At 45.5% G+C, this 20,990-nt stretch overlaps 1 protein-coding gene across 19 annotated transcripts in view; it reads left to right on the top strand.

The window, feature by feature from the left end:
- The window catches only part of zmiz1a (zinc finger, MIZ-type containing 1a), a 402,917-nt gene that overhangs the window by 357,799 nt on the left and 24,128 nt on the right, over positions 1 to 20,990 (top strand). For 12 of the 19 annotated variants that reach the window (XM_052041291.1, XM_052041292.1, XM_052041288.1 and 9 more), the window contains 10 exons: positions 732 to 846; positions 2,157 to 2,380; positions 3,765 to 3,963; positions 6,479 to 6,757; positions 7,991 to 8,173; positions 8,301 to 8,375; positions 10,421 to 10,471; positions 11,845 to 12,016; positions 14,328 to 14,508; positions 16,124 to 16,334. In XM_052041291.1, coding sequence (XP_051897251.1) covers positions 732 to 846; positions 2,157 to 2,380; positions 3,765 to 3,963; positions 6,479 to 6,757; positions 7,991 to 8,173; positions 8,301 to 8,375; positions 10,421 to 10,471; positions 11,845 to 12,016; positions 14,328 to 14,508; positions 16,124 to 16,334 — 1,690 coding nt within the window. The remainder of the gene's footprint in view (positions 1 to 731; positions 847 to 2,156; positions 2,381 to 3,764; positions 3,964 to 6,478; positions 6,758 to 7,990; positions 8,174 to 8,300; positions 8,376 to 10,420; positions 10,472 to 11,844; positions 12,017 to 14,327; positions 14,509 to 16,123; positions 16,335 to 20,990) is intronic. The other 7 variants (XM_052041307.1, XM_052041301.1, XM_052041295.1 and 4 more) reach the window with 6 other exon arrangements.

A 20,990-nucleotide genomic window follows, 5' to 3' on the forward strand; every position in this document is an offset into this window, starting at 1 on the left:
TCTTTATGTTACTTTTCTCTCTGCTGCTACCCTCCTCTAAGGATCCCTAATACCCCAAACACAACCCCAGCCATTGAACTTACCATGAGGATTGCAGTGGGAGATCACAGATATTCTGTCAAACCTACAAGTGTCAAAAGTATTTAGGAGTGGAAGGAAGGAAGGAAGCCAGTATTTCCTGGAGTTTATTTTTAACCCAGTTTCCCAGATGTGCTAATGTGCAGAAACTGTCATCAACAATAAATCTCCATGGGCCGTGGGGTTTGCTGGCATCTTTTGACTTCAGTGCCAATTGTTCAGAACCCCAAGGACATCCTTTCAATCCAAGGATTATTTCTGAGTTGTGTTTTAGTTTCAATTGAGAGGAAATGGGCACCATTAGTTGACTATCCCACATTGGACCTGAGATGAGCAGTTTGTTGGGCTATTTCAAAGGCTAGCCACATTGCTGTGGGATCACAGAAAGATCTGACTGGGGAAAGACGGCAGGCTTCCTTCTCTGAAGAGCGTTAATGAACCAGACGGGGTTCTATTGCATTCTGGTATCTTCATGGTCGCTGTTATTATCTTAATTTCTCATATTTATCTAATTACATATTTTAATTCCCCTGGTGAGGTTTGATGTTCCAAATTCAGTTCCTGTGATACAACCACAGGCAGCAGTTTACATGGATGAGTGGACAGGGTTACCCCATGCTAATCGTTCCTCTCTCTTTCATTCTCCCTCGTAGCGATGGGTCATTCACCTATGACCCTGTCCCTTGGCAACAAAACACAAGTCAACCTCCAGGCTCGCTGTCTGTAGTTACAACTGTGTGGGGAGTCACCAACACGTCACAAAGCCAGGTAAGAGCAGTTCTACAATGCATCTCTGCTGCTGAGTTCAAGTTTGAGTTTACCTTGTGTTCACAGCCAAAAATCAGACAGCCTTGATACAAAATAAAACCAGGCAAGGATCTTGCAGCTTTTGATTGAAAATGGTGGGGTTGGACTCTGTAACAACTGAATCCAAGCCACCAAACTCTACCAGTGGTGTATAAAACTATGAAGGATCTGGACAGAGTAAAGGAAAGGCCTTTCTCCCATAGCAAAGGGTCAAAAACCAAGGGGTGCAGATTTAAAATAATTGGTAGAAATCAGAGGACAGGTGAGGAAGATGTGAGGAAGGTATTGGTTTTGGTATTGTCACTTATACCGAGGTACAGTGAAAAACTTGCCTTGCATACCGTTCGTACAGATCAATTCGTTACACAATGCATTGAGGTAGTACAGAGTTCATTGAGGTAGTACAGGCTAAAAACAATAACCTAGTACAGAGTAAAGTGTCACAGCTACAGGGAAGTGCATTGCAGGTAGACGATAAGGTGCAAGGTCAAACAAGGTAGATTGTGAGGTCAAGAGTCCATCTCATCGTATCAGGGAACCATTCAATAGTCTTATCACCGTGGGATAGAAGCTGTCCTTGAGCCTGGTGCAATGTGCCTTCGGGCTTCTGTATCTTCTGCCTGATGGGAGAGGAGAGAAGAGAGAATGACCCGGGTGGGTGGGGTCTTTGATTATGTCGGCTGCTTCACCAAGGCAGCGAGAGGTGTAGACAGAGTCCATGGAGGGGAGGCTGGTTTCTGTGATGCGCTGGGCTGTGTTGAGCAAGAGATGGGGAAAGGTTTCAGAAGCTGAATTTCCCATGATTTGCTTGCCCCTGAAATGTTTTGGAAGAATTTAGCTGCTGAGTAACATATTATGGCAGGAAGACAAGGTTGACACAGGATGTCTTGGAAAGACGATGTTAGATATTTGGAGGATCCTTTATGGAACAGTGATAGGTGCTGTATATGTAATGGGAAAAGTTGCTTAGAATGGTCAGAAGGGTATTAGATGACAGTGGGTGAGAATAATTTGCAGGGTTATGGGGATGAGTAGGGAATGGGACTGATGGGATTCCATCCAGGTTCCGGTATCACTTCAGTGGGCTAACTGAACCGCAATGATTCTGTGGTTTAATGGGAGATTGGAAGAATTGAGACAATGGAAGTGTGGGTCACACAGGAGTCGTATCTTGGAATCTCGCTGCTGGAGTAATGCAGTGGAAATCCATGTTGTGTAAGCATTTTGCTTTCCAGTGTCTTCTAACATCATTGTGTTCTTTTCACCGCAAGCAGGTGCTGGGAAATCCGATGGCTAACGCAAGCAATCCCATGACCCCAGGGGGCAACCCGATGGGATCCGGCATGTCGGGAAACAATCCCGGGATAAACTCGCCTCAGTTTGCCAGTCAACAGCAGCAGTTCTCGGCAGGCAAAGGCGGTTCCAACCAAGCGTACATGCAGCAGGGCATGTACGGTCGACCAAACTACCCTGGGAGCGGCAACTTTGGTACCAGGTAAGGCAGACGTTGAAGATTCTGACGGAGCAGCAGAAGCTCCAGCACAGGTGCAAATGTTCGCTAAAGACCTGAACAATATTGAAATGGCGAAAAATAATTCATTGGATGACATTTGGAGAATCCAAAATTTCATTTCGTAGCTTTCAACCTTGAATCCTTTCCCAAAGGTCCACTACTTTTGGTCTCCCAGATGTACAGTACACCCCTGCGTTATGGAGGAGTCTTGCATTCCTAGACAACCATCCATATCGCAATTTTCAGTAACACAAACCCTCGATAAGAATTGAGGAAATTTGTTCTTTCGAGTCATACAGCGCAGAAGCAGTCTCTTTGGCCCAACCGGTCCCATGCCGACCAAGGTTCCCATCTAAGCTAGTCCCACTTCCCTGTGTTTGACCCACATCCCTCTAAACCTTACCTGCCCAAGTACCTCTTATTTTTCTTTATTTTACTTTTTCTTTATATCTTTGTTTACTTTCTGGTGACAAAGCATTTTTAAGTATCTTTGTTTTGTTTTATTTTTTATTTCAATCCTTTTGAACCATTTTAAAGTGTCTCCTATTATCAGAAGACTAAGATTAGAGGTGGCAGTGGCCAGCCACTGGTTGCTTAGGCTGAAGCCTCAGGGTCCTCGGCCTTAGGCCTGGTTGCCTACTCTGCTTCCCGGGACGGCCAAGGCATTTAGACATCTGGGTCAACAGGACTCACGAGCAGCAATGGGTACATGCAGTTGTACAGGGGCGTGAAGCTGAGTGTGTTTCATAATATCACGGTCTGGTAATGGATGGTGTGAAACCATAAGACAAAGGAGCAGAAGTCGGCCATTCGGCCCATCGAGTCTGCTCCGCCATTCTATCATGAGCTGATCCATTCTCCCATTTAGCCCCACTCCCCTGCCTTCTCGCCATAACCTTTGATGCCCTGGCGACTCAGATACCTATCAATCTCTGCCTTGAATACACCCAATGACTTTGCCTCCACAGCCGCCCGTGGCAATAGATTCCACAGATTCACCACTCTCTGGCTAAAGAAATTTCCCTGCAGCTCTATTCTGAATGGGTGCCCTTCAATCCTGAAGTCGTGCCTTCTTGTACTAGACCCCCCTACCATGGGAAACAACTTTGCCACATCTACTCTGTCCAGGCCTTTTAACATTCAAAATGTTTCTATGAGGTCCCCCCTCATTCTTCTGAACTCCGAGGAGTACAGCCCAAGAGCCGTCAAACGTTCCTCATATGTTAACCCTCTCATTCCTGGAATCATTCTAGTGAATCTTCTCTGAATGTAGTTACGGACGGGTCAGGCAACCTCTGCTTTCTGCTGAGCTGTTTGGAGGAACGATGAGCTCATTGGTTGGTGTGTATCTTCCGCTCTCTTCCAGTTACCCCGGAGGCCCCAATGCCCCCGGCTCCATGGGCATTCCTCCGCACAGCAGGCCGCCGACCGACTTCACGCAGCCAGCGGCCGCAGCGGCAGCGGCAGCAGTTGCGGCCGCCGCGGCAACAGCAACGGCCACGGCAACCGCGACGGTGGCTGCCCTGCAGGAGAAGCAGAACCAGGAGATGAACCAGTACGGACCGGTAAGGAGCAAGCCCAGTCCTGTTGGCAGCTCACAGGTGCATCAGTGGAGTGAATAAAGAACCTGGTACAATGCAGCTGCTGCCTTGGGGCTGGCGGTGGTGATAAAAGAAAGAAGTTTCATTTCTATAGCACCTTTCATAACTCTGGTTATTCTACAGCGCTTTATAAACTGTGAAGTACTTCTCATTTGATTCGCCTCAGGAGAAACTTTTGCTCAAAGGTTTTCTTTCAGTTTCTTTTTAACTAATTCTTTTAGGGCATCTGAATGTCACTGACAAAGCCAGCATCTATTGCCCATCCCCAGTTGACCTTCAGAATGTGGTAGTGAGCTGCCGCTTTTGAACTGGAGACGCAAGACACCGCAGGTGCTGGCATCTGGAGCAACACACAAAACGCGGGAGGAACTCAGCGAGTCAGGCAGCATCTACGGAGGGAAATGAACAGTCGACATTTCGGGTCGAGACCCTTCATCTCAACTGAGCCTCCAGTTTTTTGTGTGTTGCTGCCTTTTTGAGCTGTTGTGGCCCATCTGGTTACGGCAGTCCCACGATGCTGTTGGGCAGGGAGTTCCAGGATTAAAACTTAGCACAAAGAAGGAATGTTGCTTTATCTCCAGTTCAGGATGGTGTAATATTGGCAACCCATCAGCCTTTGGCACTGAGCAAGCTCCCACAAACAGCAGTGTGGTGGTAACGAGATGTACGGTCCTCATGATGTTGGGGTTTTGCAGTGTTGATTGAAAGGTAAACGCTTACCAAGACACTGGGGAGTTATAGCATCCCACAGAATAGGCCCCTTGGCCCACTGTCCCTGCCAACCATCAAGATAAGATAAGATTTCTGTATTAGTCACATGTACATGAAATGCATCTTTGCGTAGAGTGTTCTGGGGGCAGCCCGCAAGTGTCACCACGCTTCCAGCGCCAATATAGCACGCTCACAGCTTCCTAACCTGTACGTCTTTGGAATGTGGGAGGAAACACGGGGAGAACGTACAGACTCCTTACAGACAGTGGCCGGATTGAACCTGGGTCACTGGCGCTGTAATAGCATTACGCTAACCGCTACACTACCGTGCCCCATATACACTAATCCTAATTTATTCTCCCCGCATTCCTCACAACTCCCCCCCAGATTCTCCCAGTCACCCACACACTGGCGGCAATTTTCTGTATCCAATTAATCTACCAACCTGCACATCTTTGGGAGAAAATCGGAGCACCCAGAGGAAACCCGTGCGGTCACAGAGAGAACACGCAAAGTCCACACAGACATCACCAGAGGTCAGGATTGAACATAGGGTCTCTGGAGCTTTGAGGCAGCAGCTCTGATCACTGCACCACTGTGATGCCCTTGTCCGCAATAACTTAAATGAGCAAAGGATAGGAAAGTAAAGCCTGCTCCATTTCTAGTGCCACACCAAGGGAACCTGAGGTTACTCTAACCATGGTAACTGGGAACTTTGACATAACATTCGCTTAGCACTCAGGACTGTTCCCAGGGATAAGACTGGGAGTGGAAGCAGCACTAAACCCTCCCGTATTTCTTTCAAATAGTGCCATGGGGATGGATTGAGAGAGTGAATGGGGCCTTGGTTTAATGTCTTAAACAAAGGAGAACTTACTGCCACGAGGCGCAGCGGAGGAAGAGAGCACAGATGCCTTGAAGCTGGTCAAACTCAACACAGGAACAATGGGAAGGATTTGCTGCTTGGAGTGAGAGGAAGATGGCGGGGCGGGGTGGGGGTAGGCTTTAGTGGAGCATTGGTCAGTCAGCACTGTTCAGTGACAGTTCAACGTACGAAATGCAGCATGCAAATTATGCACAGCAAGCTCCCGCAAAGAGCAGTGTGATAAGTGAATCAATAATCCAATTTCTGTTTACCACCAACACTCGCAGGAGCTAAAAGGGAAATCTAGGTGTGGAGCCAGGGATTATGAGCGGATTCACAGCTGTATGAGACATTGGTGAGACCACACTTGGAGTATTGTGTGCAGTTCTGGTTGCCCAGCTATAGGAAGGGTGTCATTAAGCTGGAAAGGGTGCAGAAAAGATGCACAAGGATCTTAACAGGACTGGAGGGCTTGAGTGAAAAGGGGAGAGTGGATAGGCTGGGATTTTTTTTTCCTGGAGCATAGGAGGCTGAGGGGTGACCTTATAGAGGTTTATAAAATCATGAGGGGCAGGGATAAGGTGAATGGTCATGGTCTTTTCCTCGGGGTAGGGGATTCTAAAACTAGAGGGCACAGGTTTAAGGTGAGAGGGGAAAGATTTAAAGGGAAACTGAAAAGCAATTTTTTCACACAGATATATGGAACGAGCTGCCAGAGGCGGGTACAATTACAATGTTTAAACAACACTTGGACAGGTACATGGGTAGAAAAGGTTCAGAGGGACATGGGCCAAACACAGGCAAATGGGACGAGCTCTTGTTGGTACCTTGGTGGGCATGGACAAGTTGGGCTGAAGGGCCTGTTTCCGTGTTGTATAACTTTCTCGTGGTCTGTTTCTCCAGATGGGTCCAGCCCAGGCCTACAACAGCCAGTTCATCAACCAGCAGGGGGCTCGGGGACCTTCCTCCATGCAAGGCAGCATGAACCCAGGAGGAATGGGAACGGGGATGACCCCTTCCAGCATGAGTGGGCCACCCATGCCCATCAGCCAACCCCGGCCGCCTGGAATGAATCCGGTGTTTGCCTCCCACGGCCAGCGCGTGGCTCAGCAGGGCTACCCAGGCCCCAGGCCTTCTCAGCAGATGCCCATGCAGGGAGTCAAACGACCGTATCCGGGAGAGGTGAGCAAAACCGCGGCACAGATCCGGTGAGCGATCGCGCACCAGTGGGCAGCAACACGGCATCGCTGTTGTCAGTCTCTTGAACGGACCTCTCATATGCTGAAGGTGAAGTCCTGGTTCTCCCAGTCTACCTCATCGTGGCCCGTGCATTTTATTTGATAGTGAACTGTGGATTGTGAATTGTCACATGTACCGAGGTACAGTGGAAAAACTTAGCTTTGTAAGCCATCCATACAGATCATTTCAAAACATAAGAACATCAAAGCAGTACAAAGGGAAAAGCTATAACAGAATCGCACAATATAGTGTGACGGTTACAGAGAAAGTGCAGTGCAAGGTAGATTTGTGAAGTCAAGAGTCCATTTTTATCCTGCAAGAGGTCCATTCAAGAGTCTGATAACAATGGGATAGAAGCTGTCACTTTATCATTTCTTTCTGCACTACTTCAGATTGCACTACAATCTTTGTACCATTCTGCTGGTTCGCACTCGTCGCTGTATTTATTGTTGTATTTATTCCCACCATGTACACAGTTCACTCTGTGAGCTTCACGCGAGCAAGGAATCTCATTGCACCCTGATATATATATGTCAATAAACTAATCTGAATCTGCCCTCTTTATTCCCTGTCACTTAACCTGTCTAAACTTTTACATAGAACATAGAACAGTACAGCACAGAACAGGCCCTTCGGCCCACAATGTTGTGCTGACATAGCTATTCCCTCCTACCTACAGAATGCCCATATCCCTCTATTTTCCTTTCTTTCATGTGCCCATCCAAGCCCCTCTTAAAATCCCCCAATGAATTTGCCTCCACCACCCTCTCAGGCAACACATGCCAGGCATCCACCACTCTGAGTAAAAAACTTACCCTTCACGTTTGTTCTGAACCTACCCCCTCTCACCTTAAACGCATGCCCTCTGGTATTGGATCGCCCAATAATGGGGAAACAGATATTGCTTGTCCACCCTACCTACGCCCCTCATAATTTTAGACACTTCCAACAGATCACCCCTCAGCCTCTGCCGCTCCAGAGAAAAGATCCCGAGTTTGTCCAGCCTCTCCTGACAGCACATGCCCTCTAATCCAGGCAGCATCCTAGTAAACCCCCTCTGCACCCTCTCTAAAGCCTCGACATCCTGCAGGTTCTTGGTGACGTTACTTTGCCGTCGGCCTTTGCAGCGCATTGGGCAAATGGTGAATAGCTCCCACTGCTTTTGTCTTTCTGCAGCCAAGTTACGGAGCCCAGCAGTATGGACCAAGCAGCCAATTCCCCAATCAGGCTGGGCAGTACCCTGCTGCCAACTCCCAGAGACCCATTACATCACCCAGTTACCCAGGACAGAGGATGCCCGGCCAGCAGAGCACAGGCCAGTACCCGCCGCCTCCTGTTAACATGCCTCAGTATTACAAGGTAATCCACCCTTCTGCTGTATCGGTGTTTGGTTTATCTTGGTGCTTGAGTTGAATTGGCCACTGACTGTCATTTACTTGTTTCTTCCAAACCCCACTTTACCACCACGTGTCCTTAACCACAACAGGCAGAGCAGTTTAACGGGCAGAACAGCAGTTTTGCTGGAAGTGGATACACCTACAGTCAAAGTAGTCTGAATGGGGTAAGTTCATGAGAGAGGGAGGGCTCTTCCCCCATCTCTTGCTTATGCGCCTTCTGAATTTAGCTTCAGGTCTAACACTCTTGCAGGGCCATTTCACCTCCCACTGAATCAGCGAATGTCTTTTGGCACGTAATATCTGTGCAGTCTGTTACACAGAAACTTGAGCTGTATAACATGGTAAATGATTCTAATGGGACGTAGGATTCTAGTTGTTTATAACCAAAGCTTATATTGTCTGGGGTCATTCTTTAACAGACCAGCATTCAGGTTGTGAACTTTTACCCCCAATGTCATTAGGGGGTCTGGAGTAGGAAGGAGGCAAGAACATTTGAGATTTACATTCACACATCTTGGCCCCAAACCCGACACCACCAATACTTCCCAAATGAATGATTCTTGCTGGAAGTCTGCAGTGCAGACTGGATTACAACAACTCCACTGGCTCCAAGAGTCCTTATTGTCCACCCTAGATCCTGATTTTACTCCTGCCCACCCGATAGGAAACTGGTCAGGCAGCAAGGGGTTAGCGGAGCTGTATTTGAATGGGGGAATGACATACCTTACCGTCCCTCCTCTCTGCTCCCCATCCCCTCTCTCCACCACGTCATAACATTACTTGTTCCAACGACTTGTCTCCTGAACATTGGAGGGCTGTCAAAGATAGCCGAAAATGCTGAGCCTCTGATTTTCATTTTGCACACAAGGTGCACCCTGAAGCAGACCTCCAACCAGTACAAACCAGTTTCCCACATTGCCCCTGATTTTTATGCTAAATTCGAAGGGCAGCTAACCTATTTCAGTCTGGGATCTTCCCCATTGGAATTCACTTGGGTTATTCCCAATGGGAATTACAATGAATCGGACAATGGAAAATTGCAGTAAACTTTGTCAGGCCGGTCGTTCCCACCGTTCCTTGTGGGTCCCCTTCGTCCTTCACCAAGACTGTCACTTTAAAGCATGTTGTGTGCATATAAGTGTCACCCATTCAGACACACTTTTTTTTCTTGCTATTTTGTTTTTGGTTCACATGTTCACACAAGAGGGGACTAACGGTTTTTACTGAATACAAACAAAACATTTTAAGGCTTGCATGTTTGTGTATGCACCTCATTCAGTCACTTTTGCCAAACCCTTTGGGTAGGTATCTCCATTCTGGATACGTTTCTTTAATATTTCTTACAGATTACTGCTGATGATTTTACTTTTCAAACCAAAATATTTTGCATGCTTTTGTTTCGTCTGTCTCCTGACATGTTCCGTTCATTGATGACTATCTTTACTAGAGTTCCACTTGTAAATGAATCCATTACTTCAGTGAGTATTACAGTTCTCAAGTGATTTCAACAATGGTTCGAGTGATTGTGAAATCCATAATGAACTCTAAACCAATGGAGATGGGAAGAATATAATGAAATAAAGGGACGGGGAAAGTTCTACTTGTTCGGTAATGTTGGTCTTTCGAGTTGCTCTGTATGTGTTGGACTTCCATGTCACTTGATAAAATTCTCTTAGTTTGTGCCTAGTTCACAGTATTTTGGACATTTATTTTAGTTTAGTTGTGTTACTAGTACTTTTTGAACCACAGTTTAAATTCTCTGAACGTAATTTTTCCTTCTATCGTGGTGGGTCTCATTGTTCCCAATTCATAGTCATCCTTTGTTTTCCAATTGACATATAGTTTTCACATTGCACCCAACCTGAACATTTCCGGTTGTCATACTCTCACATTTTTACTGCCCAGCAACGGCCACACCCTTGGAAAGTGAACCAAATGTGCAACAGCACCATTCTACAACAATGTGTGAGAATGCACAAATGACTGTTTGCAGACCAGCACACTGCGCTTCCCTGAAGCATTATCAATGACTTTTTCTAAAGGTTATGTCACATACAGAAAGCAATGCTTTTGCTTTAGGTAGGGAATAACAATGTTGAGCTAGCAAATTTTTGCAGTACAGTAAACCTGCCAATTCTGTTTTTCATTACTAATCAACACAATAATTGGAAACGTCCCATCCTCTTGTGATCGCTGACTGCCTGGGTAGTGTCCTCTCTGTCTCTCCATCACAAATGCTGGGAGTGGAAAAGAAACCAAAGTAAGATTACATTGTTCTTACTGACCCTACTGTCCACACATTAGACAAAAATAAATTGCTTAAAATTTTTTTTTATTAATTAAGCAACTTGACAGCTGATATCTGTTCAGTTACATAGCCGACATTTTACAACCACCTAGTGTCTTGAGTGCTGATGTTTCCAGGAGAATGTATTGACAGTAATCTTCCAGATGTTAAAGTATTTTTGAAAAATTGGGGAGTATACAGGAAGGGTCCTAGAGCAGGGAGCTTGATTGAGCAGGGTAAGGATGACCATGATGGATATAAAACTACGTCCACAATGTCTCAGAACCGTGGCTGAACCCATGCTAGGACATTTGAAGATGGGTTCCCAATCTCCAGGGTTGGGAGTGAGTGGTGAGAGGAGAAGGAGTTTTGCTTGAGACGTTTCTCACTGCACAGGGATTCTGGGGAAGGCATAGAAGTGGGGCAAGTTTCTTCAGAAATTTTATCCCTCTGGTCTTCCAGGGAATTCCATTTCCCTTTCGCAGTTCCCGATGTAAAAAGATATTTTTGCCAATGTTAGGAAGACTCCAGTTTTGTGGTTGAAGGTTTCAAGGATTTGAAGACTGGTCAAGGTTAAGGGAGCTTCAGAGATCACGGGAATGGTTCAAGTTGGAGTCAGGGATGATGCGAAAGTGAGGAGGCAGAACTTGTAGGAAGTCTTCCAGAAGCAACAAACTAAAATTCAGAGGACTAGATAAAAACCTTGCTTGCTCAGAGATAATGGAGTGATTCGGTCAGTTCAAAAATAATTGTTTTTTTTATTTTAAAATACGTGATTAATCTCCTTTTCCCTCCTACTTCACAATGTTGAAACCATTGAGCTGAGTCAAAGCCTTAACATATCAGGTGTCACGAAGTTCCATAGTCAATGCAGAAATAGTTCAAACTAAATATTTGGGAGTTGCCAACTGGAAGTTAAATCGGTTCATTTCACTGACCCACGTGCATGCCCAGGCAGTGGGATCTCACTCAGTCTGATATGTTTCTCCATTCCAACTGACGGTGTTATAAATGGAATGTGATTAATGGGTTCCCTTTATAATGGATTGTGATATTAGAAATCTGTTTGTCCATAGAGGATGGAAGCCAGTGGTGAATAAATGGGGAAGGTTCACTTGCACCAGATTGCCCCAACTACAGTAGCTTTCTCTAATGACTGAATAAAATCAACTATTGACGAGATTTTGGAAACAATCATAGTTTGAGTGCATTAAAATATATTAATTTCTCTGCATGATATGGTAATTGACTGATGTAGAGCCACCATGGACCTGGTGCATGAAAGTGCATGTGACTTCAGTGAAGCATTCCATTCCACCATTACTCTTTCTCTTTTTTTCTTTTAGCCTCCGAGGTCCGTGGCAAGTTATCCTCATTCTCCTGTACCAGGAAATCCCACTCCACCTATGACTCCAGGAAGCAGCATCCCGCCATACTTGTCTCCTAACCAGGACGTAAAGCCTCCATTCCCACCCGACATTAAACCTAACCTGAGCTCCTTGCCACCACCACCTCCAAGTGAGTCCGGACACCAACGACGATGCAAAATATTTGGAACACAGAGAATGTGATGCAATGAAACGTTTCTCTGCAAATCTCTTTCCCGGCTTCTGTAATATAATGATCAAAAACCCCACTGGGAGGGCCTTATTTTTGATACGTATTGCTTGGTTGTACAGAGCTCAGAGAGTGGCCTAGAACCCGTGATCTGACCGTCCCAATCTACCCCACTCACCTTGGCAGAAGAAACATCAGAGGAACAGTGGGAATGGCCATTCCTAGCATCTCCAGGGTTTTTCCTGAAGTTACAACAAGCAGGAGTCTGATCCCTAACTCCTGGCATTGATCTTAGAAGTATCCCCCTCAGAAAAGTGTTAGACAGCTTCATAATATTAGCCATGACATCATAAGCTTCTTTTCCCCAATTCCAAATTATTTCTCCATTTCCTTTACGATCGTAAATTCCTAGGTATTATTTAATCCATCTTAAACCTCTTGACTTTGCAGCCATGTGGGGAGATGAATTACCTGGGAGCCACAGAAAAGGATCAGAAGGCCTGAGCAAATTCAGCCCTCCCTGATGTTCCAGAGGTGCCCAGTGAATGGAACCCTTTTGCTGGGTTAGACTTGAACAGGCTCGGTCCCAGTTTTAAGACTTGCCCTGCACCTTATGTCACTGGTGTGGGCTGACAAGCATCAGAGACTCCGTAGGAAGGATGGCAATTGAAACAGAAAGGTGACCACATCTAATGGTAAATCTGTTAGATGTGAGTTAGTTTGGAGCCCTGCCTTCAAAGCTCCTTTATCTTCACCCCTTGTTTAAATCCTCCCCTTGAATTTATTAGTTTCATATACCACCAATGTACTGACTTGTCATGGTATTAGTTCAACGGTCAGGAGAAAGTGCCAGAGATGGTTCTCACCTTGTGCTGCCAGAGTCCCGGTTTGTGAGGTGCATTGTTTCTGTGATGATTCAGACTCTAAATGATCTAGTAAGATGTTACACATGAATGCTTACAATGTTTGTATCAATTTCCTGCATCTTCTATCTTATGTTGACCTGTTCAAAATGGTCAGTTTGGCTGGGTATTTGAGCAGCCTTGTATCTGTGTAGGTTAGTTTTTGTTTTATTTATTTCTTCCCGGTTTGGGGCATCACTGACGACAGTGACATTTACTGTCCGTCCCTAACTCCCCTCAGTAATTAAGAGTCAGCCTCATCGGTGCGTCTGGAGTCTCATGCAGGCTACATTGGATGAGGTTAGTGGATACTCTCCCCTAAAGAACAGTCATGAACTGGATGGGTTTTGTGACCATCCAATGGTTTTGTGGTTACAGTCATACTAGACTGTAGGATTTTCTTTTAATTCTGGATTTTTTTATTTACGTGAATTTAAATTCCCAACCTCTATGCTGGGATTCAAACTCCAGATCAATGGTCCAGAACCTTCTGCTCGTGCAACATTATCCATTACAGTGCACTTGCCAAAAAATACTGCTCCCTCTTCCTTTTTTAATGACCTTTCCATCGTTATACATAAAGGTTAATCCTTAAACCTCACTGCAAAATTAGAAGTTGCAGTGGGGTCAGACTCCCCAGGCCTGAACTAGTGAGATATAAATTTAGAACCAGCATCACCAGGTGCGACGAATACCTGGAACAAGTTGCCAAGCAGGTGAATAATGAAGTGGGGTTTAGGGATACGGTAAAATTCCATTAATCTGGCACTGTTGGGACTTTGGTGGTGTTGGACTAGTGATTGGATGTCACTCCTATTAATTTTCCAGTGAACCCGATGAGTGTAAAGGGAGCAGGAGATATACAACCCTCCTCACACTGGTTCCAACCACAATACCAGCTGCGTTACTGACCACCTGGTGTTTTGGATGCCAATCCCAGCTCCGGCCTCACACCCCACTTACACTCTGGACCCCTGGGTCACATTCCAGACCAACGATCAAGATGCCAGGCCATCAGAATCCCTGAACATTGGATTTCAGATTATCGGAGTTTTATTTATTTAAAGAATGGTTGGGTGGGAGGATGAAACTATTTCATGGACAACTTCTCCGTGCCATGTTGGAGGAAGAGCATTTGGCAACTCCAACCCAACGTAAAATATTACAGACTATTAACAATCTCAATTCACTCTTCAGGGGATGAAATGGTGTAAAGTTGGTGGGGTTAATTTTGTAACATATCTTTCCATTCTGAGACATGTGAGTGTTTATTTTAAGCTGCACCTCGTCTAACCGGAAGGTTGATCTGGTCGGGAGCTTGACTTGCAAACACTGAAAGCCTTGTGACAATACGATTTGCTGTACCGCAGATACTAAAGGGAAAGTTGACACTTTCTCTCCCTCTTTGGTCTCAGCCAACGATGAGCTACGGCTGACCTTTCCGGTGAGAGATGGCGTTGTGTTGGAGCCCTTCCGACTGGAGCACAACCTGGCCGTCAGCAACCACGTGTTCCATCTACGGCAGTCAGTGCACCAGACATTGATGTGGAGGTGAGGGGGAGGCAACTATCAGCTTGGGTTTATGCAGCACTCTTCGCATCCCTAGAACCACGGTCACCACTTTACACACAACAGCGAGATCCCATACACAGCAATAGTGCTCTCAGTGTCTCACCGAGCGGCCCCTTGATGCCTTGAAGGAGCAGCAACCCCAGTGTCCCCAGTCTGACAGGGCTGAACATATTCAGTGCAAAAGGAGGAAGGGCAGCAGTTAATCTTACATGAAAAGAACTGCGAATGCTGGAAATCTGAAATAAAATCGGCAAATGCTGGGAACACTCAGTAGGTATGAAAAAAGAAACTGTCAAAGTTTCAGGTCTGCACTTCATCAGATCCTGCAGTTTTTCCAGCATTTTCTGTTCTTACTTTAATGTTATATCCTCTTCTGCTTAACGCACTGGTTGGAATTATTCTTCAGAATCATTTTCCTCATTTGATGTACATCAGGGGGACCCTCACTGACTATTGCTGTCCAGAGCAGTGGGTGAAATTCCTCCTGATTCAATTAATTCCTGATTCCTACAGGACTGCTGTGGATGAGGTGCATCAGAGAGTAACTTGTACAGGTCAGACTGATGGCCCAGGGAGTTGGTCTTTTGGGCACCTTTGACTGAGACCAGTGAGCATAGAGTTGAAGTTCCTGGTCCGTGTAGATCTCATCCAGCACGTTGCTACAGGGTCATCCATTGAACTGAATGTCCCTGAAGAGAAGATTGGATGAGCTCCTCGCTAAATATTGACCCCATTAGATGCATAATTGCGGGAAAGGGTAGGACTATGCAAGCTTGTGATCCCGTGCAGCTTACCGATTGCGCTGTGTACATATGCATGCACGTAAATATACCCAATAAAGCAGAGGGTCCAGCACCTGTGGGAACCAGGTGGGAGTTAATGGCTTCAGGAAGGACAGGGGGAGATGTGGTATAGAATGTTTCTATCAGCTGCAGGCAGTGAAGCTGAAGTTTTCTGCAACCATTGCACTGCAGGGGATGGAGGCTTTGAAGGAAATCCTTGGTGCAAATCTATTTGAACAGGCAGCTGACTCCCCAGCTGAGGAGCTGAAGTGGGGCTCAGTGGTTGTTCCAGCCGCTTCACTGGATCTGAATCAGAATCAGGTTTATTAACACTGACTTCACTGACGTGAAGTTTGTTGTCTTGCGGCAGCAGTACAGGACATAAAATGACCATAAATTGCAAAAATAAATAAATAGTGCAAAAAAAAGGAATAACGAGATAGTGTTCATGGGTTCATGGACCATTCAGAAATCTGATGGTGGGGAGGAAGAAGCTGTTCCTGAATCATTGAGTGTGGGTCTTCAGGCTCCTGTACCTTCTCCCCAGTTGTAGTAACGAGAAGAGGGCATGTCCCAGATGGTGAGGGTTGTCAGTGATGGATGCCACCTTCTTGAGGCACCGCCTCTTGAAGGTGTCCTCGATTGGGGGGGGGGAGGTGGTTGAAGGGGGCTTGAGCCTCCTTGGAGAGGAAACAGGCCAATTGGAATGCAAGGCTTGTATGAAAATATGTGCTGCTTGGGCCTCAGGTTCTGTGATGCAAATGCTAATCCTTCCATCTGCATTAACAAGAACAAACTGCATCCTATTTCAGGTCTGACTTGGAACTTCAGTTCAAATGCTACCACCACGAAGACAGGCAGATGAACACAAACTGGCCAGCGTCTGTCCAGGTCAGTGTGAATGCCACACCCCTCACCATCGAGCGAGGTGACAACAAGACCTCACACAAGCCCTTGCATCTAAAGCACGTCTGCCAACCGGGAAGGAACACCATCCAGATCACAGTTACTGCCTGTTGCTGTGTAAGTGTATCTGTCTTAACATTCCTGTGCAGTATTTGTTTGGTGCATCGTTCTGCCAGCCTGTATGTCACTGGAGAAGCCAAGGGAATAATAGTGTCAAGAGTCATAGAGAGGTACAGCAGGCAAACAGGCCATTCAGCCCACAGAATCGGTACTGACCATCAACCACCCATTTACACTAATCTAATTTTTTATGTCCCCCACATTCTCATCAACTCTCTCAGATTCGACCACTCACCTACCCACCGGGGCAAATAAACCTGCCAACCCACATGTCTTTTGGGATGCAGGAGGAAACTGGAGCACCCGGGGGAAACCCACCTGGTCACAGAACATGCAAACTCCACACAGACGGTACCAGAGGTCAGGATTGAACCTGGGCTCTGCTAACTGCCCTACTGTGCTGTCCTCTGCTGTAGGAGCGGTGTCTGGAGTCCCAGAGGTATGCAAGGCATTGCAAGCCTTTATCATTTTGAGATGGGGCGTAAAGGCTTGAAAAGCAACTGGAGTCAGGACAAAGGAGTCTGCAACCCAACACTGTCCTGGCACAAGGATGTGTTATCCCATTGCATTGTGCCTATCGTAGCTCTTGGATAAATAACCCTGGAGAAAAATTATGGCCATTTAACAATGGCATTGGTTTAAAAACAAAAGCTGGAAAAAGCCCTTGACAAAGTCCTGCATGGGAGGTTGCTCCAGAAGGTTAGGTTGCTTGGCATTCAGAGTGAAATAGTCAATTAGATTCAACATTGGCTAAGCGGGAGAAGCCAGAGAGTGGTAGTAGATGGTTGTCTCTCTGACTGGAGGCCTGTGACTAGTGGTGTGCCGCAGGGATTGGTGTTGGGTCTGTTGTTGTTTATCATCTATATTAATGATTTAGATGATAATGTGGTAAATTTGATCAGCAAATTTGTGGATGACACCAAGATTGGGGGCGTAGAGGACAACGAGGAAGGCTATCAAAACTTGCAGTGTGATCTTGACCAGCTGGGAAAATGGGCTGAAAAATGGCAGATAGAATTTAATGCAGACAGGTGTGAGGTGTTGCTCTTTGGGAGGGCAAACCAGGGAAGACTTACACAGTGAATGGTAGGGCTCTGAGGTGTGTGGTAGAACAAAGGGACCTGGGAATACAAATCTATAGTTACTTGAAAGTGGCGTCACAGGTAGACAGGGTCATAAAGAGAGCTTTTGGCACTTTGGCCTTCATAAATCAGGGCATTGAGTACAGGAGTTTGGATGTTATGTTGAAGATTTAAGACATTGGTGAGACCCAATTTAGAGTATTGTGTACAGTTCTGGTCACCTACCTACAGGAGAGATATCAATAAGCTTGAAAGGGTGCAGAGAAAATTCTCAAGGATGTTGTGGGACTTGAGGACCTGAGTTATAGGGAAAGGTTGAATAGGTTAGGACTTTATTCCCTGGAGCACAGGAGAATGAGGGGAGATCTTATAAAGGTATACAAAATTATGAGGGGCATAGATAGGGTGAATGTATGTAGGCTTTTTCCCCTCAAGTTGGGTGAGACTAGAACTAGAGGTCATAGGTTTAGGGTGAAAGGTGAAATATTTAAGGGGAATCTGAGGCGGAACTTCTTCACTCAGAGGGTGGTGCAAGTGTGGAACGAGCTGCCAGTGGAAGTGGTAGATGCGGGTTCAATTGTAACATTTAAGAGAGGTTTGGATAGGTATATGGATGGGAGAGGTTTGGAGGGATATGGTCCGGGTGCAGGTAGATGAGACTAGGTAGATGATCAGGTCGGCATGGACTGGATGGGCTGAAGGGCCTGTTTCTGTGCTGTAGTGCTCTATGACTCTGTAAAGTCTGACAAAATGGATTGTCTCAGTCCATTGGGCCTGGACTGAGTGTCCATCACTTTCCGAAGGATTCAGCTTCCAGCGAGAGGCCATGATTGTAAACATGTACAGGTAACTGAACCCAACGTCCTGTTGCTTTCTTACTCACTCAGCTCTTCAGTACCGTTCTGGCAGCCACCTGATTTTATCCGTTAATTTATTTCAAGGAAAGTAGTCGTAGTTCTTCCATTCAACTTTTCCTCCATTGAACTACTGACTCTCAAAGCTCAGACAAAGTCGTTTCCTTCAGGTGAAGGGAAGGAACAGAAGCAGTAATTTCCACTGAAATTTAAGACCACTGTAATGCCCATTTTGCCAATAGCTGTTGCTTCCTGACAATCTTACCGGCACTGGCTAAGATGTAAGAATCTGCAAAGGAAGTAGAATTAATGTAAGGAATTACAGGGCTGAGGAAACACGGAACTCGCATCAAACATTCCAACTGTAAGAAAGAAAATAAAACCTTCTAACCATCATCCATGTACATTAAGTGCAGCAGTTTTAAGAAAATGTATGCAAGCCTTTCAAATTTTAATGGACCATTTGACCACTGTAAAAATGGACTCAAAAAATCTGATGTTGCAGTCCAGGTCACGAGATCAGTGCCTAAAACAATTTAGAATGAGTACATTGGCATGAAATTCATTGTTTACTGTGGTTCTGGAGCCATTATTCAAGCCATGACCCCCTGATCCCAGGAAAAATCACAGAAATTTGAGAATAATGTAAGTGGCAGGTACAATTATAACATTTAAAAGACACTTGGACAGGTACATGGATAGGAAAGGTTTGGAGGGATATGGGCCAAACGTGGGCAAATGGGACTAGCTTAGATGGGCATCTTGATTGGCATGGACGAGTTGGGCCGAAGGGCCTGTTTCCGTGCAGTATTACTCCGTTTCCTCCAGGTGCTCCGGTTTCCTCCCACATTCCACAGACGTACAGGTTTGGAAGTTTGTGGGCATGCTATGTTGGCGCCAGAAGCGTGGCGACACTTGCGGGCTGCCCGCAGAACACTCTACGTTAAAGATGCATTTCACTGTGTGTTTCAATGTACAGGTGACTAATAAAGATATATTATCTATGACTCTATAGCTCTAAGTGCTTATGGAAGAAGCATGCTGTCCATATTCTCTAGATCTCTTTCAAAACACAAATTGGTTTTCCGAACAAGCTTTTGCAGTTTCACAAATAATTTGGCCCAAGTAGGTTAAAAATGCAAAAGAGGAGTTGCAGCAAACACAAAGTTTGATGTATGTTGCACATAGCAAGCAAATCCAAGGTAGCAAACAGATTTGAATACAATTTTGCAGGAGAGCTGAGAGCCGGGAGAGCTGAGAGCTGGGAAAGCTGAGAGCCAGGAAAGCCAGTGTGTCACACTGCTTGCTTCTTGGGAAATTTAGTGCAATGAACAATTCAATTTGTGGAATGCACTGCACACAAGACATGACATGTTTCTATTAATAATTATGGACCTTCCACATCACTGTTCTTGGTTTAATGATCATACACTGAACTATATGGAAAGGAGCCTTACATGATTATTTTGTACCAAGCTGTGTTTAATCTAGTCTGATCCTTCAGGTCACTAATCCCTTTGTCCCTTTAAGTTGACAGAGGTTGAAGTTAATTACAGTGGGTGAGGGATGCTTTCAGAAGTGCGTGTGTGTTGTGTATGCAGGAGAGAAACATGAGGGTCAAACATACCTACAAAAAATCTCTCGTGTTGGAAATGTTTTGGGGAAGGTTGCAACATTTTGGTAGAGCATTGTTACAATGCGCCTGAACTAAAAGAATGCTATCTATGCATTGCTGGTTGCAGCCTGTTATTTATGAATGAAGTATTTCCTGACTGCACTGCAATGAGCTGCAGGTGCAGAGCTCATCACTCTCAGCAAACACTACAGGAAAGCCGGTTTATTCAGTCAACAGTCTGTTAACGGAGGGGAGGGAACCAGGTACAGCAGCCGCACCAATTAAAAGAAGGATACTCCAGGAAAATGCAGTGAATGGAAGATGGCTGCACACAGATTATCCACGTAAAATCATTTTTAAGGCAATCAGGAATATGGGGTTAGTGCAGGAAATTGGTGGTGAGCCAAAACATTTGCAACACAAGAGGTTTTTTGCTGGAATTTTTGATCCTCTTATTTCTCTCCTACATACACATAACTTCTGAAAACTTCCCCCATGTAATGGCAGAGTAGGTATGAGGGGTTCAATGGCTGACTCCTGTATGATCTCAATGCAGCAGTGCAGTCGCCGAACTTGACTTATGGGGGAATTACCCAATTATCTCCGGCACTGTCACTTAAGGCAGCCTTTTATAAATTTCACAGTGTGCTGCTTTGTTTATTCATCCTTGAAAGGGTCCACAAAATATAGTATTCAAATTAATAAATGTACTTTATTTTAATCCATTTGTATGTGTCACTGGCAAGGTCAGTATTTATCACTCATCTCCAAGTGCCCTCAAGAGAGCTGGTGAGAGGCTTTCTGGTTTACTTCAGAATGCAGTTAAGTTGTGAAGTCATACAGCATAGAATCAGGCCCTTCAGTCCACTATGGTCATACTAACATCAGTACTATTCCCATGTATCAGTACTTGGTTTGTCGCTTGCCATGCCTTGGCAATTCAAGTGCTTGTCCAGATTCTTTGTAAATGTTGTGGAGTACCTGACCCTAGCACTCACTCAGACACTGCATTCCAAATTGCAACCACCCTCTCTTTTGGATCCTCTCTGAACTTCTTCCACTAAACCTATGCCCTCTGGTTTGAGATACCTCTGCTGTGGCT

This window comes from Pristis pectinata, chromosome 30 (genome assembly GCF_009764475.1).
Source record: "Pristis pectinata isolate sPriPec2 chromosome 30, sPriPec2.1.pri, whole genome shotgun sequence".
Lineage (NCBI taxonomy): Eukaryota > Metazoa > Chordata > Chondrichthyes > Rhinopristiformes > Pristidae > Pristis > Pristis pectinata.